At 42.2% G+C, this 25822-nt stretch overlaps 1 protein-coding gene across 2 annotated transcripts in view; it reads left to right on the plus strand.

The window, feature by feature from the left end:
• The window catches only part of RPS6KA6 (ribosomal protein S6 kinase A6), a 499939-nt gene that overhangs the window by 313305 nt on the left and 160812 nt on the right, over positions 1-25822 (plus strand). For both annotated transcript variants that reach the window (XM_078688489.1, XM_078688488.1), the window contains one exon: positions 8743-8868. In XM_078688489.1, coding sequence (XP_078544615.1) covers positions 8743-8868 — 126 coding nt within the window. The remainder of the gene's footprint in view (positions 1-8742; positions 8869-25822) is intronic.

Below are 25822 nucleotides of genomic sequence, written 5' to 3' on the forward strand. Positions count from 1 at the left end.
AAATCCGTGTGCCGTGTGCAAACAGGGAACGTGTACCTTAATACATAGAGAGAATGCACTGCCCTCAGGGCAACTGCAAACTCGTGCTGCCATAGGGGCAGCACATTCAAGTGAAATACTGAGCGGCAGCTTCAAAGCCACTCTGTGTTTCACAATGCAGGCGAACATCCACCTGCACTTTGAGGAGGGCTTAGAGATCCCTTTGCAGGCTGGTGCAGTGTGTGACTGCACCCACTTGCAGTGGGATAACTAGGGAAGTTCATGGGACCCCCCATTTAGCCCATCAAGAGGGCGGCCCTTAGGGGGCGCACTAACAGTGCGCCACCATTATGTGGCACACGTTCAGTGCAGCTCCTGACAGTTTCTCTGCCCTTGCGCCCCCATCCATAATATGGCAGAGGCAAATATATTCACACATTTGCATGGGCCACCCCCACTTGTTTGTCATCATAATGCACATTACAACCACTCAAACTCACTTCTGTTCTCCTGAATGTAGCATGTCTAAAATGTTTACACTGTCAAACTCCCTCGCTCACATTGCTTCAGGAAATGTGGTTGCAGCACAAGCAAATCCATGCTCTTTCCACAAGCTATATCAGTGCCATCTGTAAACACAGGTTTGTTGTTTGTTGAACGTTGTATTAACCATGAACCTTGTGTTTTACACCCTGTCTGCCGTTCCTGAGTGGGTAGATACATAGCATTATGCATTCTTGATTGTTTTGTAGATCGGGCCATTTGTATCTGTGATGGTACAGAGTCTTGCAAGGAATAATTTGTAAGATCTGAAACTATACCTTTTCAGATACATCTGTGGTTGATGAACACGTTAGCATTTTAACTCAACTCGCTATTTAATCCCCTTATGCAACGAAATATCACCTTCCCAAAATTGTTTGTGTTGGTTTGTTCTATAGACCCCACATACCAATTACTTGATCTTCCTGTCAAGTACAGAGGTTAAGTCACCCAGTCAACAGCCCATGTTGGGATCATTCATCATATTTACCTGGTTTTTACTATACTGCAGCAATGGACACCTCGTTCATAATAACATTTTTCACCTTGACATGAACCTTGACCTCACTTGCTTTTAAATACCCAATCCAATATTATGATGGCTGGTCTATTCTGCACTTGAAATGCTATATAGTATAAGAATTACTGCCAAATGACTAGGATCTTCAGTCAGTACAACAGTATACATGAGCTTGGAGGCCAGTCCCAAAGACAGTAAAGTATAGCAGTCATTAATGCAGTAGTTCCTGGGGGGCGTGGTTGACCGCAGCAAGATGGTAAATGCAAGATGAGACTGCTATGTGTCAGGACCCTCGATCCTGTGCCCTCAAACCTTTAATCGTTGCTTAAATACTCTGCTGTGGGCCCAGTGTGGTGCGCTGTGCCTGTGAGGGCCCTGGGAACCCCGTGATGGCCCTGAGAACTGCCATAGCCAGTGATATGCTCCCTGGATGTGGGGAAGCCCATCTAGTGTTCTGGCTTGAGTGTCTAGTCTAAGACACCTGCCCATGCCTTGATCGGGCACCACTGCATTGCGGGTGCTGAGGGCAGCCTTCCCAGTGGGGCACAGCCCTGCCCCTCGATTGAGAAGTGATGGTGGGAGAGGAGCTGGCTCTGCCCAGGGCGTGACTATCGGGGCCTGAGGTGAGTAGCAACTGGTTTCTGTTGCAACCGGCGCTTAAAGTGGAGCTGCGCGGGAGTGGAATTGGAGGCCTCAAGGGAGACGCTGGATGCCCTGCCCCTGCCTGGTGCGGGTGTGATACTTTGCTGCCCGTTCTGTTCAGCGCCAGCGGTTGATTTACCGGTCGGACCTTGGGGCTTATTACATGAAAGGCGGTGAGTGTGGCTGGCTGGACGTTTCCCTGCATGTGATTAAGCGGGATTGCTGCCCCTCGGGCCAAGCAATGCATGCTTGGACCAGTGATTGATTGCCGGTGGGGACCCCTCCCACTGAGTCGCATTGCAGCGTCCTGCATAGGCCGTGGGGTTTGAGCCTGGTGGGTTACATGAGAATTGGCGGGGCTAGGACCACTCTGCTCCTCTCCTCCCCCCTCCTGCTATGACACCCCTGCCTGGGGGAAGAGGTGAGGTGGGTCCATCAACCGTGTGCCCCCCTTTTTCCACGGCGTGTCATTGCCAAAGGGCTGTAGAAGCCTAACATTGTGGACAACAGTGCTGCTTCTCCAGAGTGGAGGCTGGGTGGGGACTTGCTGCTCAGTGGTGGTAGTGGCGGACTGCTCTTGCACCTCTCACTACTTGCCCCCTTTGGTGCTGGTGAGAGGTGTGGGGGGTCCGTACATGGAGGATTATTTGTGTGTGCACCACTGCCAGTCTGTTGTGCTGCTGATGTTGGTGGGGAGGACAAAACACAGACATTCCCCCCCTTTGTCCTGCCGTAGAGCAACCAGCTCTCCAGGACTGCGTCTGGACAGTGGGTGCCGCTCGGGTGGGGCCCTGGTTCCTCTGAGTTGAGTGCCGCGCAGTGCCACTCGAGCGGAGAAGGGTACAGCTGCTGATCATTTCCCTCCTGTGCTGACCTGGGCCATCTAGCCCACCTGACGTGCCATAAGCGAGATATGGGAAAACGCAGGGGTCCTTGGACCCATTCGCTGGATTGCCACGGGGAGAACTCCCCGAAGTTGTAGAGGCACGAGGCAGATGACCCCCCCTTGAATGACAGATTTGACCAAATCCTGGCGGCCATAGCAGAAACGTGACGACCTGCGCAACATTATAGATGCTGTGGCTATTGATTGACGTGAACTTGCTGCAGCAGGATCAGAAGAAGTTGACAGGACGAGTCACCCAGACTGAAAGTACTCTTGATGAGCTGCAACCAAAAGTCTTGCACCTTGAGGGCCAAGTTCGCTCCCTTGTGGCCAAGGTGCGGGAACTGGAGGGCATGGCTGAGGACTCTGAGGGACGCTCCTGCGCAACATCCTTCGGGTTGTAGGATTCCCTGAAGGGGGGTGGAAGGCTGTACATTGGTATACTATTTTGAGTAGTAGCTTGCCCAAGTGGTGGCCCCAATAGCTCTTTACACCCAGTGGCAGGTAGACCTGGCCCATAGGGTCCTGACGCGGCAGCCGCCTCCGGGATCATCCCCTAGACTAGTGATGATCCGCCTGCTGAACCTCAGGGATAAAGAAACTGTTCTGAGAATGGCCTGAAATGCAGACTCCCTGCAGTACGAAAATGCATGCATCTTTCTTTTCCCAGACCATACCTGAATGTTGCAGCACCGGAGGGCATCATTCTTGGGTGGCAAGAAATGCCTGTGTGAGGTGGGCCCTCCATACTCCCTGCTATTCCCAGCAAAGCTTAAAGTAGTAGCCAACCTGATCAGATATTTTTCCCCGGAACCCGTGGACACCTGGGACTGAGAGGAACAGCATCGCTTTGAGATATCTGCCCCAGGCACACCATCTCAACAGCCTGATATGGAGAATAAACAGCACAGTATGTGATGGCAGGATCGGGGAGGGAGAGATCGCCTGTGGAGGGGGCTCCCTCCCCGGCGCAAGCATGTGACCAGCAACAGAGTACATTATCGAATGAGACACAATTTGCCTTCAAGAGCGCTGCTCCCCTGCCCCCCTTCGGCTCACTGATGACTCAAAGTCAGACTCTGTCTCTATAGCTTCGCTGAGTAGCACCTCCTTAACTGTACTACCAAATGTCACCCCACTAACTGCAGATTTTTTTTTATCCGACCTACCCCCCATTTTTTTATATGCTATAGATGTACTAATGATCCCCCCCAGCAGGAGCCCTAATTCTTACAATAATACTCGTAGGTAATTCAGTCTTTGCAACATGTTGGTACAGAACTGGGTCGTGTGGACCTAGAAGAGCACCTTTCTCTAATGTCCCCTAGTTTGCTTTCCTTGATACCTGGAGCTTGAGTATTGACTTCTATTGCTTGTCGCATCCCCCCTTCAGTAATTCACTATTTTTCTAGTTGGGGACCTTTCATGAGGTTCCACAAAGGGAGCTCCCACATCATCATGAGTCTATTTGTTCACCGTTTGGGTGACCACTGGTTTGCACTTACCCTGGGAGGGCAGTTGGGGGATTATGTTACTCTTGTTTTTCCAGGTCACACGCCATATTACCCATAGGCACGGGGTTGTTCACAGGACCCACCTTTTTACTACATCATGAAAAACGTACATGTACTGGCTTAAAATGTCTGAGGAATGGGGACAGCATGTCAGCAACATCTGATCCTGCAGTTTTTGTGCAGGCACACCACTTACATTGCAGTTCTGCGGTAGACACACGTGGTGGGGGTGAAGATCTCCGACTCCAAAAGAAATGGTGGAGACAATGTTACAGCTCTACATATTCTGGATTTGGCTGTGGCGCGCCAGTCTGGATACGCCCAGTGCCCCCCTTCAAACCTGTGATGGTGGAGTTGACCCTGAGGGACGTTATGTTTTTGTGAAGGGTCAGCTTGATGGCTGTCCACTGCTATTGGGCAGCATTTATGCACAGAATGTAGCGAAACTAGCCTTTCTAGCCTGCCTCAGTTATCCTCAAATAGTGGGAGCATATCCCATGGCTCGTTGGAAGAGATTTTACTGGCGTAATAGACCCTGATCTTGATTGTTCCCACCTCCCGCTACTGACTTCCCCTGTGGTGATATACGCAGCTGGACTGGCACAGTGGCTTGGAAACTGGTTCCTTATAGGTAGCTGCCGTACATTAAATCCGGACACGAGGGAATATTCTTATTATTTCCTGCACCATAGCGTACATTCGATTAGACCGCAGGAGAAGATCTAGGTTTGACCTTTTCCAACCACAACCACCTGCTGATTTATGTAGTTTTGGGCACCCCATGCCCGCCTGTCCCCATCTGTTGCTTGCAACCAGCCATACTGGAGGACAGTGCATTTCAAGACAAAACCTGAGACATACTGGTCTGCTACATGGAACAGAATTGGAACACTGCACTAGAGTGGGAGGCACTAAAAGTAGTCCTACAGGGATACTGTATTAATACAGTGGTGGAAGTACTTTCACAAATAGCTGCCGGCATTAGAGGCATCACTGGGCGCCTTCGAAACTGATTCCCGTGTGACTCCTCAGGTCACACGCTCTTGTAGATGCTAGGGAGCAGCATGCCCAACTTGTGGCTCAGCTACAAAGCTTCGATTTCTGAGCCTATGAGGCCAAGATTCATGCCGAGGGAGATGAGGCTGGCCGTCTGCTGGCCTGGCTTCTTTGTAGTGCCAATTTGCCCGCATGCATCAATATGATCCGACAATCCCCTGCTTGTACTGTTACTGGTCAGACGGGCATGCACGCCGCATTCACATCATACTAGAAAGCATTATACAACCCACCCATCACTGATCGGACAGCCCACATACAAGCCTTCTTCTAAGCCCTCGAGTTGCACACTATTGACCAAATGGCCTACAGCTGCTTATTACGGAGCAGGAGTGCTGAGCATCCATACGAGGGTTAGCTACATGCAAAACTCCTGGGCTGGATGGCCTTTCAGCTGAGCTTTATAAGACTTATGAGGGTGTCCTGGTCCCCAAGCTATTGGAGGAATCCCTTATAATATCACTGCTGAAACCTGACAAGAACCAACTTGAAATGACATCCTATCACCGCTTCACCATGTTGGCCACAGACTATAAGATACTCAGCAAAGTCATAGCTCTCTGCCTTATTGAATATATGCCTCTACTGGCGCATGCCGATCAGAACGGCTTCATTCCTAATCGCTCGACTACCCTTATTTTACGCAGTGTCCACAGAGTGCTGGAGCTGGTCCCACCTCACTGGCCCTTTGCTGCTTGTGTAGTGATAAACCTAGAACAAGCATTTAACACAGTGGACTGGGAATATAGGTTTACAGCACGTTTGCTGTTTGGACTCCCAGTGTGCATGCTATGCCTCATTCTTTTATGTTATACAGCTCCTACATCTCAAGTTAAGATGGGCCAGCTCATTTCAGCCCCATGTTATATCAGCCGAGGAACGCGCAAGGGCGGCCCATTGTCGCCACTTTTGTTTGTGCTGGCATTAGTACCATTAGCCCAACGGCTGCTGCGTGATAGAGGGTATAGGGGCATAATTTTTGCGGATGAACTTCATGCAGTCCCCTTAACGCGGATGACGTCCTTATTTACATATGGGATGTCACGCGAGTACTTGGAGGCATTGAAATAGTGCTTGAGGAATTCTGTAATGCCTTAGGTCGGGGAGTGAATTGGGCCAAGACTTGCCTGTTTCCTGTGCACCCAACCTGCCCACAGCAACACCTAGCAGTGGGACTCCCACCAGGTAATATGGGAACCGTCCACATTCGGCTATCTCAGTATTCGTATATATCGCGATACTCTGGACTTTATAGATGGTAACCTCACTAGGGCTAACTCCTCCCTCGGACCGCAACTGGCTTTTTGGGGTACACTTCTACTTACGGTGCAGAGACAGGTCTCACTCTCCAAGATGATAATTCTCCCTATCGCTTTTATTAATTTCACAATCTCCCGGTACACATACAGAGCTCTAACATTCATACTTTGCACTGTATGCTGGGGATCTTTCTCTGGAACAAGGGAAGTAGTTGTCTCACTCTGCAGAAGCTCCAGTTGCCGGTCAACAAGGTCTTAATTTTTAGCATTACTACTTGTCAGCCCATTTGCAATGGCAGTCTTGCTAGCTGGCAGGCCGGCATCTGGTCGAATTGGGCATACCCACATTGGATCGAGCCGCCCAAGCGATTCATGAGTTATTACCATCTGGCAAACTCCACCCACATTCTAATAAGCTTCTGACTATAGCATACACCAGCTATACTAGAAGCCTTCAGCTGACTCCGACCCTGACACCATACACACTGCTCCTTACACCCCTTCAGAGAGCTCCTTGAGAGGGAGGGAATAGAGCTATGGGATTCAGAAGGGGTGGATACCCTAGGCACCCTATTTCAGGACGCTGCCATCTTGACCCTTAAACAGCTCCACCTGGACCATGGCCTTCCCCTGGACCCTTTTCTAGTGCACCAAACTCTGCTGGCCAAACTGCCATGGAATTGGCATATCGCGGACACAGAACCGGATACGCAACACCTGCTACATGCAATACGTGTGATGGTCGGCGCCCCATCAGGTGGTTCGCACACATGATGGCTTCTGCACCACAGGACCTGTTACACTCAACAAGGCAATACTGGGAGTGGGACATATGTAGTGCACTTGCATAGAAGGAGTGGGACAGGATGCTTATATACCCACGTAAAGCTTCTCCCAACTTAAAATTCCAATACATCCAACATAACTTTTTACATAGGGCATACCTCACGCCAGCACGTTTGGAAAAAACGGTAGCGTGTCAACATGCTTCCGATGTGGTTCCAACAATTCAGGCAGCACTAATCGATTTATAAAGTGGCCCTACTCCTAGCTAAGAGGTTCATTGCCATGAAGTGGAAGGATGCCCATCTTCCTGGTATGCCTTTCTGGAATTCAGCACCGTTGAAGTGGGGCAAAGCCGAGTTGGTAGCGCTCTGCAGAGAGAAGGTTACAGGCCTGCGCAAGGTCCCCATTGGGCTGGAGTGGGATACCTTGCTGTAGGAATTGCAAGTGCTCTCAGAAGATCCCGGGAAAGAAGAGCACGATAGGGGAGCATGATTCCCTAACACATACTACTCCGTACAGTACTTGTTCCCTTGCACTTCTCTTCTCCTGTCCCTCTCCCTCTTCTTTAAACCCTTCATCCCCATTACCCCTACTTCCACATTACTGTGGTCCTTAGGCCTGCACCCTGTCTCACTGAGACGCGTACCAAACACATGCTCCAAACCATGTCTGTTCTAGTGGTGAGACAACACATCTCTGCAGGATGTACAAGTACATCGTGTCCCCATGGCTGTTTTCAGCCAGTGCCAAATAGATACTATATTGTAGGTATAGATCATTGTAATGGATGGGACCTGCCAGTTTACTATGTTACACATGATTGTTGATTATGTAAAGATGAACCAATGCCTCCAGCCATAACCTTAATTGCTGTCTACGATTTACTGACCCATTGGGAATGTGATTTATGATTGACTCCATTATCATACTGTAATGATTGTATCTTTGTCTACACTATTTTCAAAATCAGTAAAATTGGTTAAAAAATGCAGTAGTTCATGGGATCAGATTTTCCAGCTTCCCATTCAGTACAACTTGAGAGAGGAGCGTATGTCTGCAGTCATTAATTCTTGCCCAATGACTCACTCATAGAGAAGCGAAAAGGCCATATTCTTCAGCTGGGTTTTGGACCAGGTAGCTGCATCCTTGCACACTGTAGATTACTACCCTTAGCGTGTGAATTACCCTTCATGTTGTAGCCCTTGAATGGCCCACTTAGTATCAAGATTTGTCCTTCATGCCTTTTTTTGTCCGACATTGGGTCAGCACTGGGGCTCACCAATTGATAATCCCTCCTTGGGCCAAGCCCATATCTAGTTGTAGTGGCACTCTTTTGATATGACTGGGAAAGTAGATTCTGACAAATGGACCCCTGCGGAGCCAAAATGCAACATGTCTCTACAGCCCAGAATCCCCAAGCCCTCGTTAGTGCTGCTTATTGTCACCATTGCATCTCAGGGCATAACTTCAGAAAACTGTTTCTTAGTGTTTATTATTCATGAGAATGTTCAGAAAATATCTTTACATTTAGTCACAGAATATCTTATTTCTTCAAAGCACCTACATGGAAACTGTGCAAAGTTTTCTGACATGTATGAGTTGAAGGAAGACATTGGTATTGGATCTTACTCCGTGTGCAAGCGATGTGTCCATATAGCTACGAACATGGAATTTGCTGTGAAGGTATTTATCATTTATGATCCTTGTCTTTTTTTTTCCTTTGTATTTAAAAAAATGTTCTTTCAGTTAATGAACTCCAAATGTGAGTACAGAAATCATATATAATTGTACTTGACTTGAGCACAGCTTTAGTTTTTCAGTCTGACTGCAGGCTGCTTCAGTTGTTTGGAACGCCTCATGTCAGTATAATATAATGAGAGAGGCTTTGGCTTAGTGTCCTTCCTTCATCCCCTGGCTTATTTGCTTGTGCCATCTTGAGGCATTGGCTAGCTGGGCTGTCCATCACTTTTAGGACCAACCCTGGGCATTTCACAGTTGTTTACACATACAATTTGCATTAGTCAGTGATCAAAAGTAATTGTTCTACGTGAATGCAGACTGACAAACACATGCAGACAGACACACACACACACACATATGCGTGCTTCCACCTGACCTCCAGCTCTTTTCCCCATGCTGTCTCATCATTAATAGCATTGTTGCATACACTCTCCGGTAGGGCACAATTAGAAGTAGCATGGAGCTGCTGTGAAAAATGCACTAGTCAGGCGATGTGTATTTCTGAATAGCAACACACACATTGTCTTGCCAGTCACAAGGTGACCTGCCAAATGCGCTGAAAGTTGTAATTTCACTGCCAGGGAAGACAGTGCAACCTTCCTCTGCCTTTTGTGTGAGCCAACTCAGAGGTGACATTTCTACCTTCTGTAGTTGGATCATATTGTGTGGTGTATGAATCTAACAGCATGGACAGCCGCACCCATATACTTCAGTGCTCATCGCTTTATATTCCTGCTTGGCCAGCTACTGGTTGATGCCATGAGTGGAAGCTTTTGATACCATCATACTCATTTCTGCTGTATCATGCCTCACGTCTAAAATTGAGGAAAATTGAGTCTGTACTCCTTGTCTGCCACTTTACCTGCATTACCTTCTTCCTCCAGGAGATGCACTTTGTCTCTGTAGGGTACAATGTGCATTACACTAGACCTTGCTTGATTGCAGACACTGTCCTCATGTGTTTAATATTCAGTGCATCATCTCTAGGAAATAGCTTGCATATGACAGCATCTATTTAAATTTCCATGGGGACTCATTCGGATCATTTTTGTGAAAACCAGCAGACTCAAATACTTTTCTGGATCTGTCTTGTAAATGTTTTATCTCTAAAAGTATTGTTGAGTTATTCTGTGTGCTATTAGTATTCTTTCCCACCTCTTCCTAACTTGCCCACAACTGCCATAATATATACAATGTATGGGGGAATGTTATCTTGAATTCTGGTAGTCTACAGTAATAAACAAGTATTCATGGCTCCTCCTGCCTGCGCCTTTGAGACGACACCTTAATCACAAGCCTAATGAACAGATACTGTCCTGAAAGTTTTCAAAGATATTAAATTATACCTCCAAATTTGAAGGAAATACATCCCTTAATGTAAAATCATGCAGGCCTTCTCTCCTAAAATAATGTGCTTGTATCAGCATAATGTGCAGTACTGACAGAAGGATCCCATGTACTGGCTTATACTTTAAGTCTAGAATGAAATATCTACCCCTGAGTTCAGTTGGAGGCACAAGGTGTTCAGCTGCATAGATTGTAACTCAAAATCTCAGAGATGCAAGTCTATTGTATTCTGGTTATGAACGGATTACTTTGCAATGAGAACAACTGAGTAATGAGACATCACTCACCTTTTGATTTCAGATTTTACTTCCCTTTATGCACAAATAACTTAACTTACACTGTGCTCCAGCCTTGGTTCCTGCTCCACCTTTACAGTGGTTGCTGGCCAAAGCTTCACCCCGACTCTCAGAGTCTGTCATTGGGCATTGGTCTAACATGGATGCTCACTGAAATTGATCTTTACTGAGTCAACCCAGTTTCCAACTCAGTTTCAGCATTGCATCTGCTTCACAGTTACAATCTTACATTCATCCACAAAACAGGGAGGAATCCTCTTAAACAACATCGCATTATTATTTGCATTGGTGTACATCCGCTAGTAACAGGTGTAGGCAATACAGTGCTCGGTCCACTGACTTGTGGCTTCGCTACTTGAAGTGAACTCCCTCATTTGTAGTGCAAATTGTATGGACTAAACACGGTAGTCATATGCACTTAAACTGTAAGATGAAAGTGATCACTGGCCATACAGCCCCATACATACAAATCAGAGCTCTGTGCTTGTGGAAATGCATAAGAAAAAGCACAATTCAATTTTTATTTGCTATTTGTATGAAGATCTTGTTATATTATTTTCTGCTGCAATAATCATTTTTTTCCTTTCCTACCCACATAGTCATGTTGTTGCTTAGCGGAACACTGGGGAAATATGTATAGTTTGGAAGAAAATACAGTGATAGAATTGAACCACACATAATGTACCTACTGAGAAGGTCTGTGATATGTCTATAGAAAGATGAATTATCCTCATAAATGTATTTGGACAACATTGTCCTCTCTACCAATAACTTACATATGTTAATACAAATTCAAACACATTAATTAACATAAATAACATTCAGTTGTTTCAGCTTACTTATAATTCATAAATCTTCCTAATGCTATTGACATATCTAAAAATACCATATAATCTCGCAGGACTCGCCATCTTTCATGTATAGGTACAAAGTTTTAAAAACAAATTTACACTTTTTTAAAATTTATTTATAAAGTTTTATATAGCACAAACTTGACCCAAGAGGGTATCAGAGTGCTTTACATTCAGAATTGTTGCGTTACAAGTTATATCAGATACAAGAGCATAGTAAGGTACAGTACATATAAATAATGTTTCAATAATTCGAAGGAGGGAGGGGAGGAAGGAGTAATAGCGGAGGACGAGGAAGAACAATGCCCGATGTCCGGCTGGGTAGGTGACAGTCAAGGCCCAATCTCCTCATTAGCTGTCAAGCAGCTCCACCAGTCATCAGCTATGTTGCTCAGGTCTCAGCGTTCAGGAAAAAACTGTTTTTAGTTTATTTGATTTGCGAAGGTTATATAGCGCTATCTAGACCCGGAGGTATCAGAGCGCAAAACCAGGGGAACATGGCATTAGAAGGTACATCAAAAGGATTATAAAGCGCTGGCTTTACCAGTAAGTATCAGAGTGCTATAACAGGGGAACATTGCGTTACAAATTACAACAGTTACAATAGCGTAGTAAGGTAAAGTAAACAAGCAACGAGGTTGCGAGAATTTATAAGAAAGGAGGGGAGGAAGCAGCCATAGCAGGGAGACGAGGAAGAACGGTGACCAATGTCCAGCTGGGTAGGTGACGGTCGAGGGGGAAACCAGGGCCAATCTCCTCATTAGTTGTCTAGCAACTCCATCCGGCATCAGCCATGTTGCTCAGGTCTCAACATTCGGGGAAAACAGTTTAGAATAGATACATAGGCTACGAGGATAGAGGTAAAAGAAGAAGGTGGGGCGGAGGGCGTAGAAACAAGTCAGAGAGGGAGCTGGGGCTACCATATAGGCCGATGCAAAATGAAGGAAAAAACTGATTTCCTGTAGTTGTGTTCATTCTTCCCTCGGGTGTCGGCGGGTGGGTTTGACTCAGTCTACCACTTGCAGCGGAACTCATGTGTCCTGACCCTTTTGGCCGCCTGGGGCTTTTCTGTGAATCTCCGCACTGCCAACAACCCCCAGGCCCGCGCAACCCAGGACCTGGAAGGCGTGGAGAAGCTCAGGGACCAGCCATTCAATTCTTGCATTAGAGCAAGAAGGCAAGAGGGGGAGCCATGGACCAAAGGCTTAAGAATCTTTTTACGTATATCCTAGAAAAAAAAGGCAATCAATTAAAATATGTAATAAAGTGCATTTTGAGTTCTGTAGACAATAATATTCACAATTCTTCTTTTAAACCATCAAGTATACCTTTCGCACCTGATATATAGTGTTGCATCCTGTTCTAAATTTCGAACCATTAGTATGAAGTTTAAGGTCCAATAATTTGTACAGATCTGATATTCTTGTTCTTCAAGTGTTCAAAATCCAATTTCTGAGATATAATTACGGCTGTTTTTTTGTTTTTTAGGTCTTTTTTAACAAGAAAATGATTTCCATGATTCTGTGTTACCAATGAATTCGTTTTTTTACGTCTGTCAATCATTTTGACTGCACGCTGTCTCTCACTGTTCTGCACTTGTCAGCAGAAATAAGATATTTTGAGAGTTGTCCACCATGGCAATTTAATGAAGCATAGCAGGTGTATTCCTGCAAGCTCTGTCCATGATGTATGCACCTAATCACCTGAATCATGGCTGCTTTCCAAAGACTTAAGACTTTCTGAAATGTAACACTTTCTATTTGTTCTGAAGTGTTTTTTGTACTTGGATATACAATTTCAGCTCCATATAATACCATTGGTGGAATTTTGGCCATATATACAGTCACAAGGGGTGACAGTGAGTAACCACTGCATTTCTGATTAAATCTTAAAAGAATCCCTGCCGTATTGCTGCTCTTACATTTTGAAGATTCAATTTAAGGTGTTTGTAAATAGCTGACCTAGATATTTATAATGTTGACTTCCTCAATTGTTAGGAGACACCATTTTAAATCGTATTGTTTTTGCCAATGATCATAATCTTGGTTTTTTAAACTACACAAGTGCATCCATTTCTTCTGCAAACCTTTCACAGACTAATCCTTCAGAATCACACCATCTGCGTATAGTAAGCATGGGATTTGTATATTTCCCATCTTGGGTGAAAATAAGTGAGTTGATGGAAGATATGTTATATAAAGCTAAATAGTGTAGATACTAAAACATTAAATACATGTAAAGAACAAATTAGAATACTTCCTTGATTCTTATACGTTTCAAAACTTCTCTCTCAGATTCTTTTTAATTTTCCATATAAACAGTTTTTTTCATATTCAATGACACATAGAAGTCAGCAGTGCAACGTATTCTATCAACACACTTTCTAGAAAATTCTACAACACGCGCAGGTTAAAAGTTCATCAATTATTTTTAAACCAAACGATATTTTTTTGCAACATTTTCTTGAACATTTAGCAGGTTAAAAGTTCACGATTGTTTTAAGTTCGAACTGTGCCTTCCAAATGCAAGTAGCAGGTGTGGTTGAGTTGAGCAAATGTTATCCTATAATATGTACTCCACGTTGAAACTGCTTTTTCTTAACCAATCACAAAGATGCTTTTCCATAAAACAAATGTGCACCCTACTTTTAAAAAATAATGCTTTTCATCTCCCAATCAGGTATCGTTTTTTTATGGCAAAGAAAAAGTAGTTCCCCATCTTTAAACATATCTCTTACTCTACGAAGGAACTGCATGAGCTACAGACATCTTTCCATACCTTCCAGCCATACCTTCAAAATGCTAGTGTGGATCGTAGGACATAGCTATGTTTTCTGGTGCAAGAGGTATGCAGAACAGAGACGTATTGACTTAGGACTAGGTTTACAAAATGTGGACATTAAATGGTTTGCACAGAGAGGATTGAAGTGGCACCAATTGTTGCCTTTGGTTAAAACCTGTTTGCATCTCCAACACCCTGACTTCATGATTGTGCACTGTGGTGGAAATGACCAAGGCACATTGACTGGGGTAGTTTTAGAAATGCTTATAAAGGACACCTTTGGACAATTGATGTAACTTTTGCCTCAAACTGTCTTTGTATATTCCAATATATGCCAAAGACAGAAGTGGAAATGGGCAAAACAATTTTGTCCTCAGATTGAAAAATCTAGGAAGAAAGTCAACAAAGCTGTGTCTGCATACCTCAGAGACCACAAAATGTGGTCCATCTACAACAACATACATTTTGATATGGCTGATATCTACAGAAGTGATGGAGTACACTTCACAGATCATGGAAATTGAGTTTTCCTGAATAACTTGAAGCTGTGCATCCACACTTATATATAGCTCCAACGAATGAACTCATGGACTCATTTTAGATCCACCATATATCTTACAACTTAGGCCCGATATTTTAGGGCCAGGTAATGGCAACTCCCGGACCCTCGCCAAAATGTATTCTCCACACAGCTGTGATGCAGCGGCCAGGCCATATAACTTTGCAGCCCAGAGCTCTCGCTTTGATCACCGGCTCTACTCACCCATAGAAGTGAGTAGTTTGGGCTATACAAATACTGTATTGATTTACCTTCGCACTCCCTGTACAATACTGCCTAAGCACCATATACAAGTTGGACAGGTGTGGCACAGCACCCAGAGCACATGAATTCACGGCACAGCACACACAGTTTGGGCTCACTGTTTCATCCTCGAGTACAGCAGCAGCTCAATTTAACAGCATGACACTCTAGGCAATACCTCACTTAATTTCCGTACCCCGCACTTTCTGACCGGTAGGGGTCAGTAGTTCAGCAGCTTTACCCTGAGTCCGGCAGAAGCTCAGCTTACGTCCCCAGCGCCATCAGACCCCTAGGAGTGAGTAGTTTGCACTTTACAAATACAGAATTGATTTGATACGCGCAAATTTACCTTTGCACTCCCTGTATAACACCCCCTAAGCACCATACACAAGTTACAATGTTCGAAACAAAAGTTCCTCAGAGTAGGTGTAACTAAATGCTGGCACTACTTGGACATATGTGGCACAGAGGCCAGAGTCCCTGACTTCACAGCATATGACACACAGTTTGGGCTCACACTTTCATCCCAGAGTCCGGCAGCAGCTCAGCTTAGCACCATGAGACCCTTGACAATACCTCACATATTTTCCGTACTACAGGACTTTCAGACCAGTAAGGTTCAGTAGTTCGTCCTAGTAGGCATAAACACATGCTGACACTACTTCCAAAGGTGTAGTGCAGCGGCCACGGCACATGACTTCACAGCATAAGACACACAATTTGGGCTCACTCTTTAATTCTCAAGTCCTGCACCAGCTCACCTTAGCAGCATCAGACTCTAGGCAATACCTCACTTAATTTCCGTAGCCCACCACTTACACACCGGTAGGGGAGAATACTTTGCTTTGTACCCCCTCCATAGCACATCCTAAACACCCCACAGAGGTTACAGTGCTCCTACCCTCCTCTTTCCCACTTTTTTCGCCCTTTTTTCCCCTTACCGCTTCAACGGAATCACAAAATGTCAGCCAACACTTCCTAGGTGCAACCGCTTGCAGCAGCTGCAATCAATGAGCAGCAAGCTCGTGCTTGTAACACCTCAGCCAATCAGATGACAGAATTCCCAAATATCGATATCTGTACATTTTTATGTTTCTCCAAAACTACTGAACGAATTTACACCAAATAAACAAAAGCGTGCTTTCTAGACCAAGACCCTTCCCCCTGCAAAATGTTGGGTAATTCCGTTCACCCGTTCGACCTGTAGCCTTGTCTAAAGTTTCCTACGGAAATTAACATGGAGAAAACATGTTTTGGGACCCCCCTTGACGAATCACCTCCACACTTTCAACATATGAGCTGATATGAACAAAGAATTAGTTTTGAGAATTTCATAAAGATTCATCAAACGACGCCAAAGTTATAGGCAAAACAAAAAATGATCTTCCTATGGAAACTTAGTCCTAACTATAACTACCTACTATCCCACAGCACTCTTCTTCCTTATATTCACAGCCGGAACAAAAAGAGCACGGACCACAGGATTCTCATTAAATACCGGTTTGTTTATTCAGGATCTTTTCACAGACAAACGACAGCCATAACGCGTTTCATCCCTCCCTGCGGTCTCTTTTTAAAGGTTACACTTCTTTTCATTTTTTTAGTCATTAGTTGGGATTTGGTGATAATACACCACGTGGTTACTGTGCAAAAAGTGCTTACTTACATAAATTGAAATAAAATACACATTGACATCCATAGTTTTCTGTCATTGTAACTCCTTTGTGCCGGAATAATTCTCACGGCACAATAGGTATCTATTAAACCTTACTTCGCCCGCTAACATAGTGTGCAAATTACGCTGTTTAAATACATTTTGTTGGTGACCAGATAGGGCTTTGTTCTTTTCAATACAAGATAGTTAATCATGTTACATCTTGAATTTGTGTATATATTTAGTGCTCCGCTACTTTAATAGATACATCTATATAAATATGTACACGCACATAAATAAATATTAGTATTTATAAAATCATCATAAATATATAGATAAATACTCCAAAATAAATAATGTCATGTAAAATACAATTGTAACATATATACACACACATATCATCCCACAGTCCAAGACCACACCATTATGTGGAAATTATTGGGATAAATCCCGTTTGGCTCTGTTTACAATTCAATCTTGAATCTCTGTCCTTTTTCCCTTTTGGACTCTTTGAATTGCTCATATATCTAGTCCATCTTGTTTATTCACTATCAATTGATTATTTGCCCTTGTGTATATATGGTCTGGCCTACCTTATATCTAAATTATAGTTTAATCAAAGTTAATCGACCTCACTATAAATAGATGTCGTTTGTCCAAAAAAGTGCTATGCAAAAAAGTGAAATAAGTGCAATTTGTGCCAAGTTAAAAACAATGGTAGCTTAAAAACATATAGGGGGAATCTGTATTGTATATACAGTATAAATACTATATATATATATATATATATATATATATATATATATATATATTCACTGAAAAAACCATAGGTTATAGACCATATATAGTTAGGAATTAGCATTTACAAAACCTTATTTTACTCACACAAAACCATTGAAATTCCATATATAGTTAGTTGCACTAACTATATATCGCGCACCCGCAATCCACTGCTGATGATGTCACATATTACATCATTCATGACATGGTCAGTGACATCACTGATGACATCTCAAATGACATCACTGATGACATCTCAAATGACATCACTGATGACAACATCCAGTGACTGTATGTTTCTGTAAAGTTAAAATATGTCTTACATATTGAAGAATGAGTGGATGTATAAGTGTCTGGATGAAGGATTTAGTAGGTGCATGACTGACTGTATAAGTGAGTGATTAAATGTGTCTCACTGAGTGCATGGGTTAGTGACTAAACTGTTTTAAATTGTGCATCATTGTGTCTGTTGTTCTGTAATCTGATGCATGTTTTGATCATTAGCTATATGACTAACTATATGGGTTATTGATTGGTTGCCCAAGTATTTGTATGGGAGACTGAGTGTGTGTGTGGGTGTCTGGGAGGTGTATGACTCTGTGCATAGATGTGTGAGCAGTTGATTCACTAGATGTATGGGCTACCGCCAGTAGGATATATATATATATATATATATATATATATATATATATATATATATATATATATATATATATATATATATATATATATATATATATATATATATATTACCTACTGGCGGTCGCCAGTAGGTATATATAGTTAGGATTTTTTCTCTATGGGATTTTTGAAAATTCTATGTCGAATAACTTTGGCGTTTGAGGACGGAATTGGCTGAAATTTTCAGGAAAATGGAACATTTTGTTTCTGAGCAGCCCCTGATAATTTGGGGGGGTTTTGTCAAGGGGGGGCCGAGAAAAAAGGGGGGACCCAAAACACGTTTTTCCCATGCAATTTTCTATAGGGCGGTTGGCCTCACTTTTAGCTCGAACGGCTGAATGGATTTCCACGAAACTTGGCAAAATTGTAGGGACTGGTAGCCCGATGTGCCTTTGCTAGGCATCAATATATGTGTTCCAGTGGATTTTGAGAAATTAACGTTCAAAAAAATATATATATCTGTAAGCGCGCTCCGGGCAGCGCCCCGGTTCGCGTACCTGATGCGTAACGGAACTTCGCGAAGCGAAGCTGATTGGCTCTCCGGTGTCTGTCAACATTCTAAACAGTCCGGAGCGGCCGCCATCTTGTCTCTCGGTAAGATCGAGAGACAAGAGGAGGCCAAAACAAAGGGGTAAATGACCTCCCTGACCCCCTAGGTTTGATGTGGAGGCTTTAAAAGGGCCCTGCGGGGGAAAAGAAAAAAAAAAATGTTTCGTTTTTTTTGCGTGGGGAGCGCCCGGTACGCGCAACGGGAAGCGGTCCGTGGAGCGTATTATAAGGAAAGAAGAATGATAGACTTTTTAAATATTGTATGTTTATTGATTGTTCGTTTTGTTGTTTTTTTTTATTTTTTTTTATTTAGCAATATGTAGGTACCAATGCAGAGTCAAAAAATTAATATACACCGTCTCCTTTGTAGATATCTTGCATGTTGTTTCAGAAGTTATTGTGGAATATGGAATTCATACCATAGTGTGTCAGGAAAGCAGAAACAATATGGAGGCAGGAGATGATAAAGAGATGTTAAATACACATTGGAGATAATATAAAGTTGCACAGTATACTATAAGTCTGACTTTACATTATAATCAATTTGGTACTAGTTTATGAATTAGATATAAAAATGATTAAAGACTCGAACAATTTTTTTTTTCACAACAGATAAAGACTCGAACAATTTTTGATTATTAAATATACATTTATTTTTCTGATTCTTTTTCAAAATTTAATAGAACGTCTAACATTTGACTGTCCGATATGTCTTCTTTTTGACTGAACATAACTTCCCACATATGACCGTCCTCATATTGAAGTAAGAAATCCACAGATTCTACACATTGTAGAAGTTCATGGTCTCGTGATTCATCCATGAATTCCAAGTCAATGGGTTCAATGATTTCCTCATTGTTCATCTCTAGGACAGTTTCAAAGGAAACGTTCTGTTCTCCTTCCGTTTTTGTGCTGGAATTTGCATTAAAAAAATATATATCAGTAGAGATAGGGCACTGTTGGGTTTAAGTTCAGACAGGTACTTTTCAGGCGTGAAGTAGTACTATTAAAAAGTGCCTGTGAAAAAGCCTAAGTAAATTCATAATTAAACCACAGAAACCTAAATCAATCCATAATTATAATAAACAAGCCTTTCTCAATGTCTAACTCTTACAGAGGGATAGTATATAACTATCTGAAAATGTTTTCAAATTTATAAAATAACATCTTACCTTTTAAAAACAAGTTTAAGTGAAAATGCTCTTGCAATGTAGTTCAGGAAGTAGTAGTCAAAATGGCTGTGTTTCTCTCTCTTTCTTTATATATATTCAGGTACATAACCAATCAAATGTCAGGTAAAAAAAGTAGAAAATGAAAGTAACATCTTAATTGGTTGTCAATTCCAACACTTCAGGTGTGTTTTGTGAAGTAATTTACCTCAGGGTATTTAGCGAGGTCTACAGGCTAAATGGAATTCCAACCAAATTTGTGAAAATGGTAGGGATTGGTATGTAGTGTGAGCTAATCTATATTTGGTGAAAGTGTCTCCAGTGGTTTTTCTGTATATTACTTTCCCACCTTTTTTGAGCGATCGCTTCCCGATGCGCGCCACGGTACGCGAACCGGCAGCGTTACGGGAGTCCTCCATTTTGTGTTTCGGTAGATTTGAGATACAAGATGGAGGGCAAATAATGTTGAGAATGGGTAGAAGGGGGCACGGTAGACGTATCCTGACCCCCTAGGTTTTCTGAGGGTGGCTGTATGTTTTTTTCTGCCCCAAAAGCGGCTTTAGCGGCAGATTTCTGCCGATAAAAGCAGCGATAATTTTATCACCTATGTTGATAATATGCCCCTATGTTATTTACATTTACATTTCTTTTTCTGTTACTTCTTCTTTTCTGCTTTCTGTTTTTTCTCTCTGTTATTCCACATGTTTTAATCTTATTTTGAACATTCACTCACATTCTCTAAGAAACTCTTGTTTATTATTCTTCTACTCTCCTTTTTTTCTTTCACTTCCTTATCTATTTAGTTTTTCACAATTATACCCTCTTCCATCACACTAAGGGGCATATTATCAACACAGGCAATAAAATTATCGCTGCTTTTATCGGCAGAAAACTGCCGCAAAAGCGGCTTTAGCGGCAGTTTTCTGCCGCAAAAGCGGCTTTAGCGGCAGTTTTCTGCCGATAAAAGTAGCGATAATTTCATCGCCTGTGTTGATATGCCCCTATGTTATTTACATTTCTTTGCTGTTTCAATCATTCTTTTTCTGTCACTTCTTCTTTTCTGCTTTCTGTTTTTTCTCTCTGTTATTCCACATGTTTTTACCTTAGTCACTATCATACATCTTGTTTTATTCCTATTTACTTTTGCTCACTGTTTTCTTAACACTTTTCCTCAGGATTGTTCTTTTAGTCCGGTTCTATCCCCACCTCTCATTCCACATCCTTTACTATTTTTCTTCTTATTTTGAACATTCACTCACATTCTCTAAGAAACTCTTGTTTATTATTCTTCTACTCTCCTTTTTTCTTTCACTTCCTTATCTATTTTGTTTTTCACAATTATACCCTCTTCCATCTTTTTTTCGGTAAATAGATCTATTAAACAGTATCTCTCTGTTACTCCCTCTAGCTGTCTTTCTTTTAACATTACTCTCTGTTTCCTTCCCTTATACTAACTCATCTTCTTTTTTTTTTTTTTTTTTTTTTTTGGTTTGCTTCCGGTTCGCGTACCGGTGCGCGTACCGGGAAGCGCACCAATGAGAAAAATGAAGTCAAGAGTGCTAAAAATGTTAGTAATTTTTTTAAAATGGGAGTTAGTTCTGAAAAGAACTTTTTTTTTAATGTTTTTTTATGTTTTATATATTTTTTTAATTTTTCTGAACATTTTTTGTTTTTTTTGTATTTTTTGAACAATTTTATGGTTTTTTTGGTCTTTTTGGGGGGAAACAACAAAAAACAGCAATTAAAAAGGGCTCAACAAAAAACAAGAAACAAAAAACTGGGAATTAACAGTGGCTCGAGAGGAGCAAAAAAAAAAAAAAAAAACTACTGCTTTCTTCTCTTGCTGCAGTTGTGGTTGTCGATGGAAGCATTAATAAGGTGAATGCTTAGTTCCCCGTAGCAGAGGGTCTTTCCGCAAAAAATGCAGACCATTTTTATTACACCAATTTTTTTTTGTATATTTGGTACTGTTTCGCGCCCTTCTGGTGCTGCAAATGAAGATTCACCTGAGGAGGTGCTGGCCTGATGGTCTCTTTTTTTCTGAGCCAGATCCCGTACCTCAGCTTGTGCCAGATTGTTAGGGTGCCACCTCTGCATGTGGCGGATCATTGTGTAGTTCCCAAATGAATATTTTTTATTTGGGTTGCCCCTGGACATGACCTCGTTGCAAATTAAGCATGTCACCTTCGGGGCATTCACTTTTTTTTGCCCAGCAGGGATGGAAAAATACTGCCATATATAATGAACTTTGACATGGCTTTGTCTTGGTTCTTCAGGCAAGTATGTTATGGTTTGTTGGTCCTCATCATCTTCTTCCTCCTCTTCTTCAACTCCTGGAAGGATCTGGGGTGGTGGACCTTCCTTTCTGGGTGGTGGTGGTGGTGGTGGGGGTGCACTAGCTGCAGCTACTACTGAAGCCATGTCTCACAAATAGCTCTTGCTTTCTCAAAGAAAAAAGTAAGAATGAGGAAAAAAGGAGGGGGCTTTCATCATTTGTAGAAAAAAAAAGTTGAGAACCAATGAAAAGTGTTATTTTCAGGTCACATGTCCCGACGCGCTTACGCTACGTGCACAGGAGCGCTTACGTTGCGCGCTCCGGGTCGCGCCACAGAGCGCTTCCGGGTACGTTTACGGAGCACGCCGAAGAAACGCATCACGCGGTTAGCGATGCGTCATGTTTACGCGGCGCATCACGCGACTACGCGAAACGTCATGATGTTGTTTTCGTTCGCGGGTAAAGCGCTCACGGGACGCTCACCCGTACGTTCACCGGTATGTGCCCCGGGAGCGCCCCGGGGCGCGTACCGGGGCAAATAATTAAAAAAAATATTTACACATTTTAAAATTTCTAATAAAAATTATTACTTTCATACATATAGATATTTGCTATTAAAAAACCTATGAAATTCACTGAAAAAACCATAGGTTATAGACCATATATAGTTAGGAATTAGCATTTACAAAACCTTGAAAATTCACTGAAAAAACCATAGGTTATAGACCATATATAGTTAGGAATTAGCATTTACAAAACCTTATTTTACTCACACAAAACCATTGAAATTCGCATATATAGTTAGTTGTACTAACTATATATCGCGCACCCGCAATCCACTGCTGATCATGTCACATATTACATCATTCATGACATGGTCAGTGACATCACTGATGACATCACTGATGACATCTCAAATGACATCACTGATGACATCACTGATGACATCACTGATGACATCTCAAATGACATCACTGATGACATATCAAATGACATCACTGATGACATCACTGATGACATCACTGATGACATCACTGATGACATCTCAAATGACATCACTGATGACATCACTGATGACATCATTCATGTGATAATACGATGAACCTCTTCAGACTCTAATATAACCTTAGATACACTCAGTGTAAACAGACACTCACAGACTGTCACTCATCCATGGAGTTACTCGCACACCTAGTCAGTCATGCAAAGAATCAATCACACCTCCATTTCCTCAACTATACAGTTATACACACCTTACTTATTCAAACATATACTAACACATATTTACTCTCTTATACAATCCCTGATACAAGTTCACAATGATCCATACAGCCACTCACACATTCAGTGGCTCTTATGCACAGTTATTTATATATGTCAACTCTCACATGTACTGTGTTTTACATATGTACTTACTTTGACATGTAGCACTGAGATATCCATTCACTCACCAATACACTCATGCACACAGTCAACCGCCCATACAGCTGTTTCCACATGCACTTTTGAACCCATATATCTAGTGAATCAACTGCTCACACATCTATGCACAGAGTCATACACCTCCCAGCCACCCACATACACACTCAGTCTCCCATACAAATACTTGGGCAACCAATCAATAACCCATATAGTTACTCATATAGCTACTGATCAACACATGCAGCAGTTTACAGAACAACAGACATAATGATGCACAAATTAAGACAGTTTAGTCACTAATCCATGCACTCAGTGAGACACATTTAATCACTCACTCATACAGTCAGTCATGCACCTACTAAATCCTTCATCCAGACACTTATACATCCACTCATTCTTCAATATGTAAGACATATTTTAACTTTACAGAAACATACAGTCACTGGATGTTGTCATCAGTGATGTCATCAGTGATGTCATTTGAGATGTCATCAGTGATGTCATTTGAGATGTCATCAGTGATGTCATCAGTGATGTCACTGACCATGTCATGAATGATGTAATATGTGACATGATCAGCAGTGGATTGCGGGTGCGCGATATATAGTTAGTACAACTAACTATATATGCGAATTTCAATGGTTTTGTGTGAGTAAAATAAGGTTTTGTAAATGCTAATTCCTAACTATATATGGTCTATAACCTATGTTTTTTTCAGTGAATATATATATATATATGTGTGTGTGTGTGTGTATATATATATATGTGTGTGTATATATCTGTATATGTATATATGTAAAAAAAATTAAAACAATATGTTTCAATAATAAGAATGGATGGTAACGGAATGCCTATTCAGAAACTCATTTCCTTATTGATGGGGAAAAGATGGGGGCAGAAAGAAAGAATACAGAGGTATTTATTTTATTTTTATTATTTGCTGTCCCTTTAAATCTGCTTGGGCCAAAAATGGATGTAACTTTAACAAAAGCTAGGATCAGCCGAAACGCATTAGTACGGACACGATACAATAAAGGAATCATGATTAATGACTTTGCCTGAAGTCCCCACCCTATATATATATATATATATAGATATATATATATATATATATCTATATATATATATATATATCTATATATATATATATATATATCTATCAAAGAAAGATTGCCCATGTGAGGAGCCTCTCACGTCAGGATTACACACCAAACCGAAGGCAGCAGTGTAGGCAGCATGTATCACGCGTTTCAATAGCCATACGCGTTTCGAGCAATTAGGATGCTCTTGATCACTGGCAGACACAGGCAGGAAGCGGTGTATATATATATGTATATATATTACCTACTGGTGGTCGCCAGTAGGTATATATAGTTAGGATTTTTTGAATACGCATTTCTGAACATTCTATGTTGAATAACTTTGGCGTTGATGGACGGAATTTGCTGATATTATCAGGAAAATGGCAAATTTTTTTTCTGAGCGTCCCCTGAAAGTTTGGAGGGGTTTCGTCAAGCGGGGGCCGAGAAAAAAGGGGGGTCCCAAAACGTGTTTTTAACATTGAGTTTTCCATAGGGCGGTTGGACTCACTTTTAGCTCGAACGGCTGAATGGATTTCCACAAAACTTGGCAAAATTGTAGGGACGGGTAGCCCGATGTGCCTTTGCTATGTCTCAAGATATGTGCTCCAGTGGTTTTTACGAAAATTAACTTTGAAAAAATATATATTGGGCTACATTGGGCTATATATATGTTAGAGCCCAAATGTAGCCCAATGTAGCCCAATGTAGCCCAAAGATGGCCACTAGAGACAAAAAAAAACAAATGTAGCCCAAATATCAGCCTGATGTAGCCCAACTATAGCCCAATGACAGAATGTCCCAGAGTGACAACTAGAGCGCTAACAGTCTTACTTATGACAAAAGTATGGCACACCTGAAGTCATCTTGATTGGAATAAAGTGTTAACACTTAAAACATTTAATTTGCAAAGGAACAAAATGAGGGGGTTCATTTTGCCATAGAAATTATGATTAGTGCTGAAGAAAGAAAAATTAGGGCACATTTTGAGTGACTTCTCAAATCCTCTTATATTCATTAAAAAAAATCTGATATGCAGTCTCCCAAGATGGCCACCAGAGACAAAAGAGCCCAAATGTAGCCCAAATATCAGCCAGATGTAGCCCAACTATAGCCCAATGACAGAATGTCCCAGAGTGTTCTAAAGAACAACTAGAACGCTAACAGTCTTACTTTTGACAAAAGTATGGCACACCTGAAGTCATCTTGAT

The sequence above is a fragment of the Lissotriton helveticus genome, chromosome 4_1, assembly GCF_964261635.1.
Source record: "Lissotriton helveticus chromosome 4_1, aLisHel1.1, whole genome shotgun sequence".
NCBI classification, from domain to species: Eukaryota; Metazoa; Chordata; class Amphibia; order Caudata; family Salamandridae; genus Lissotriton; species Lissotriton helveticus.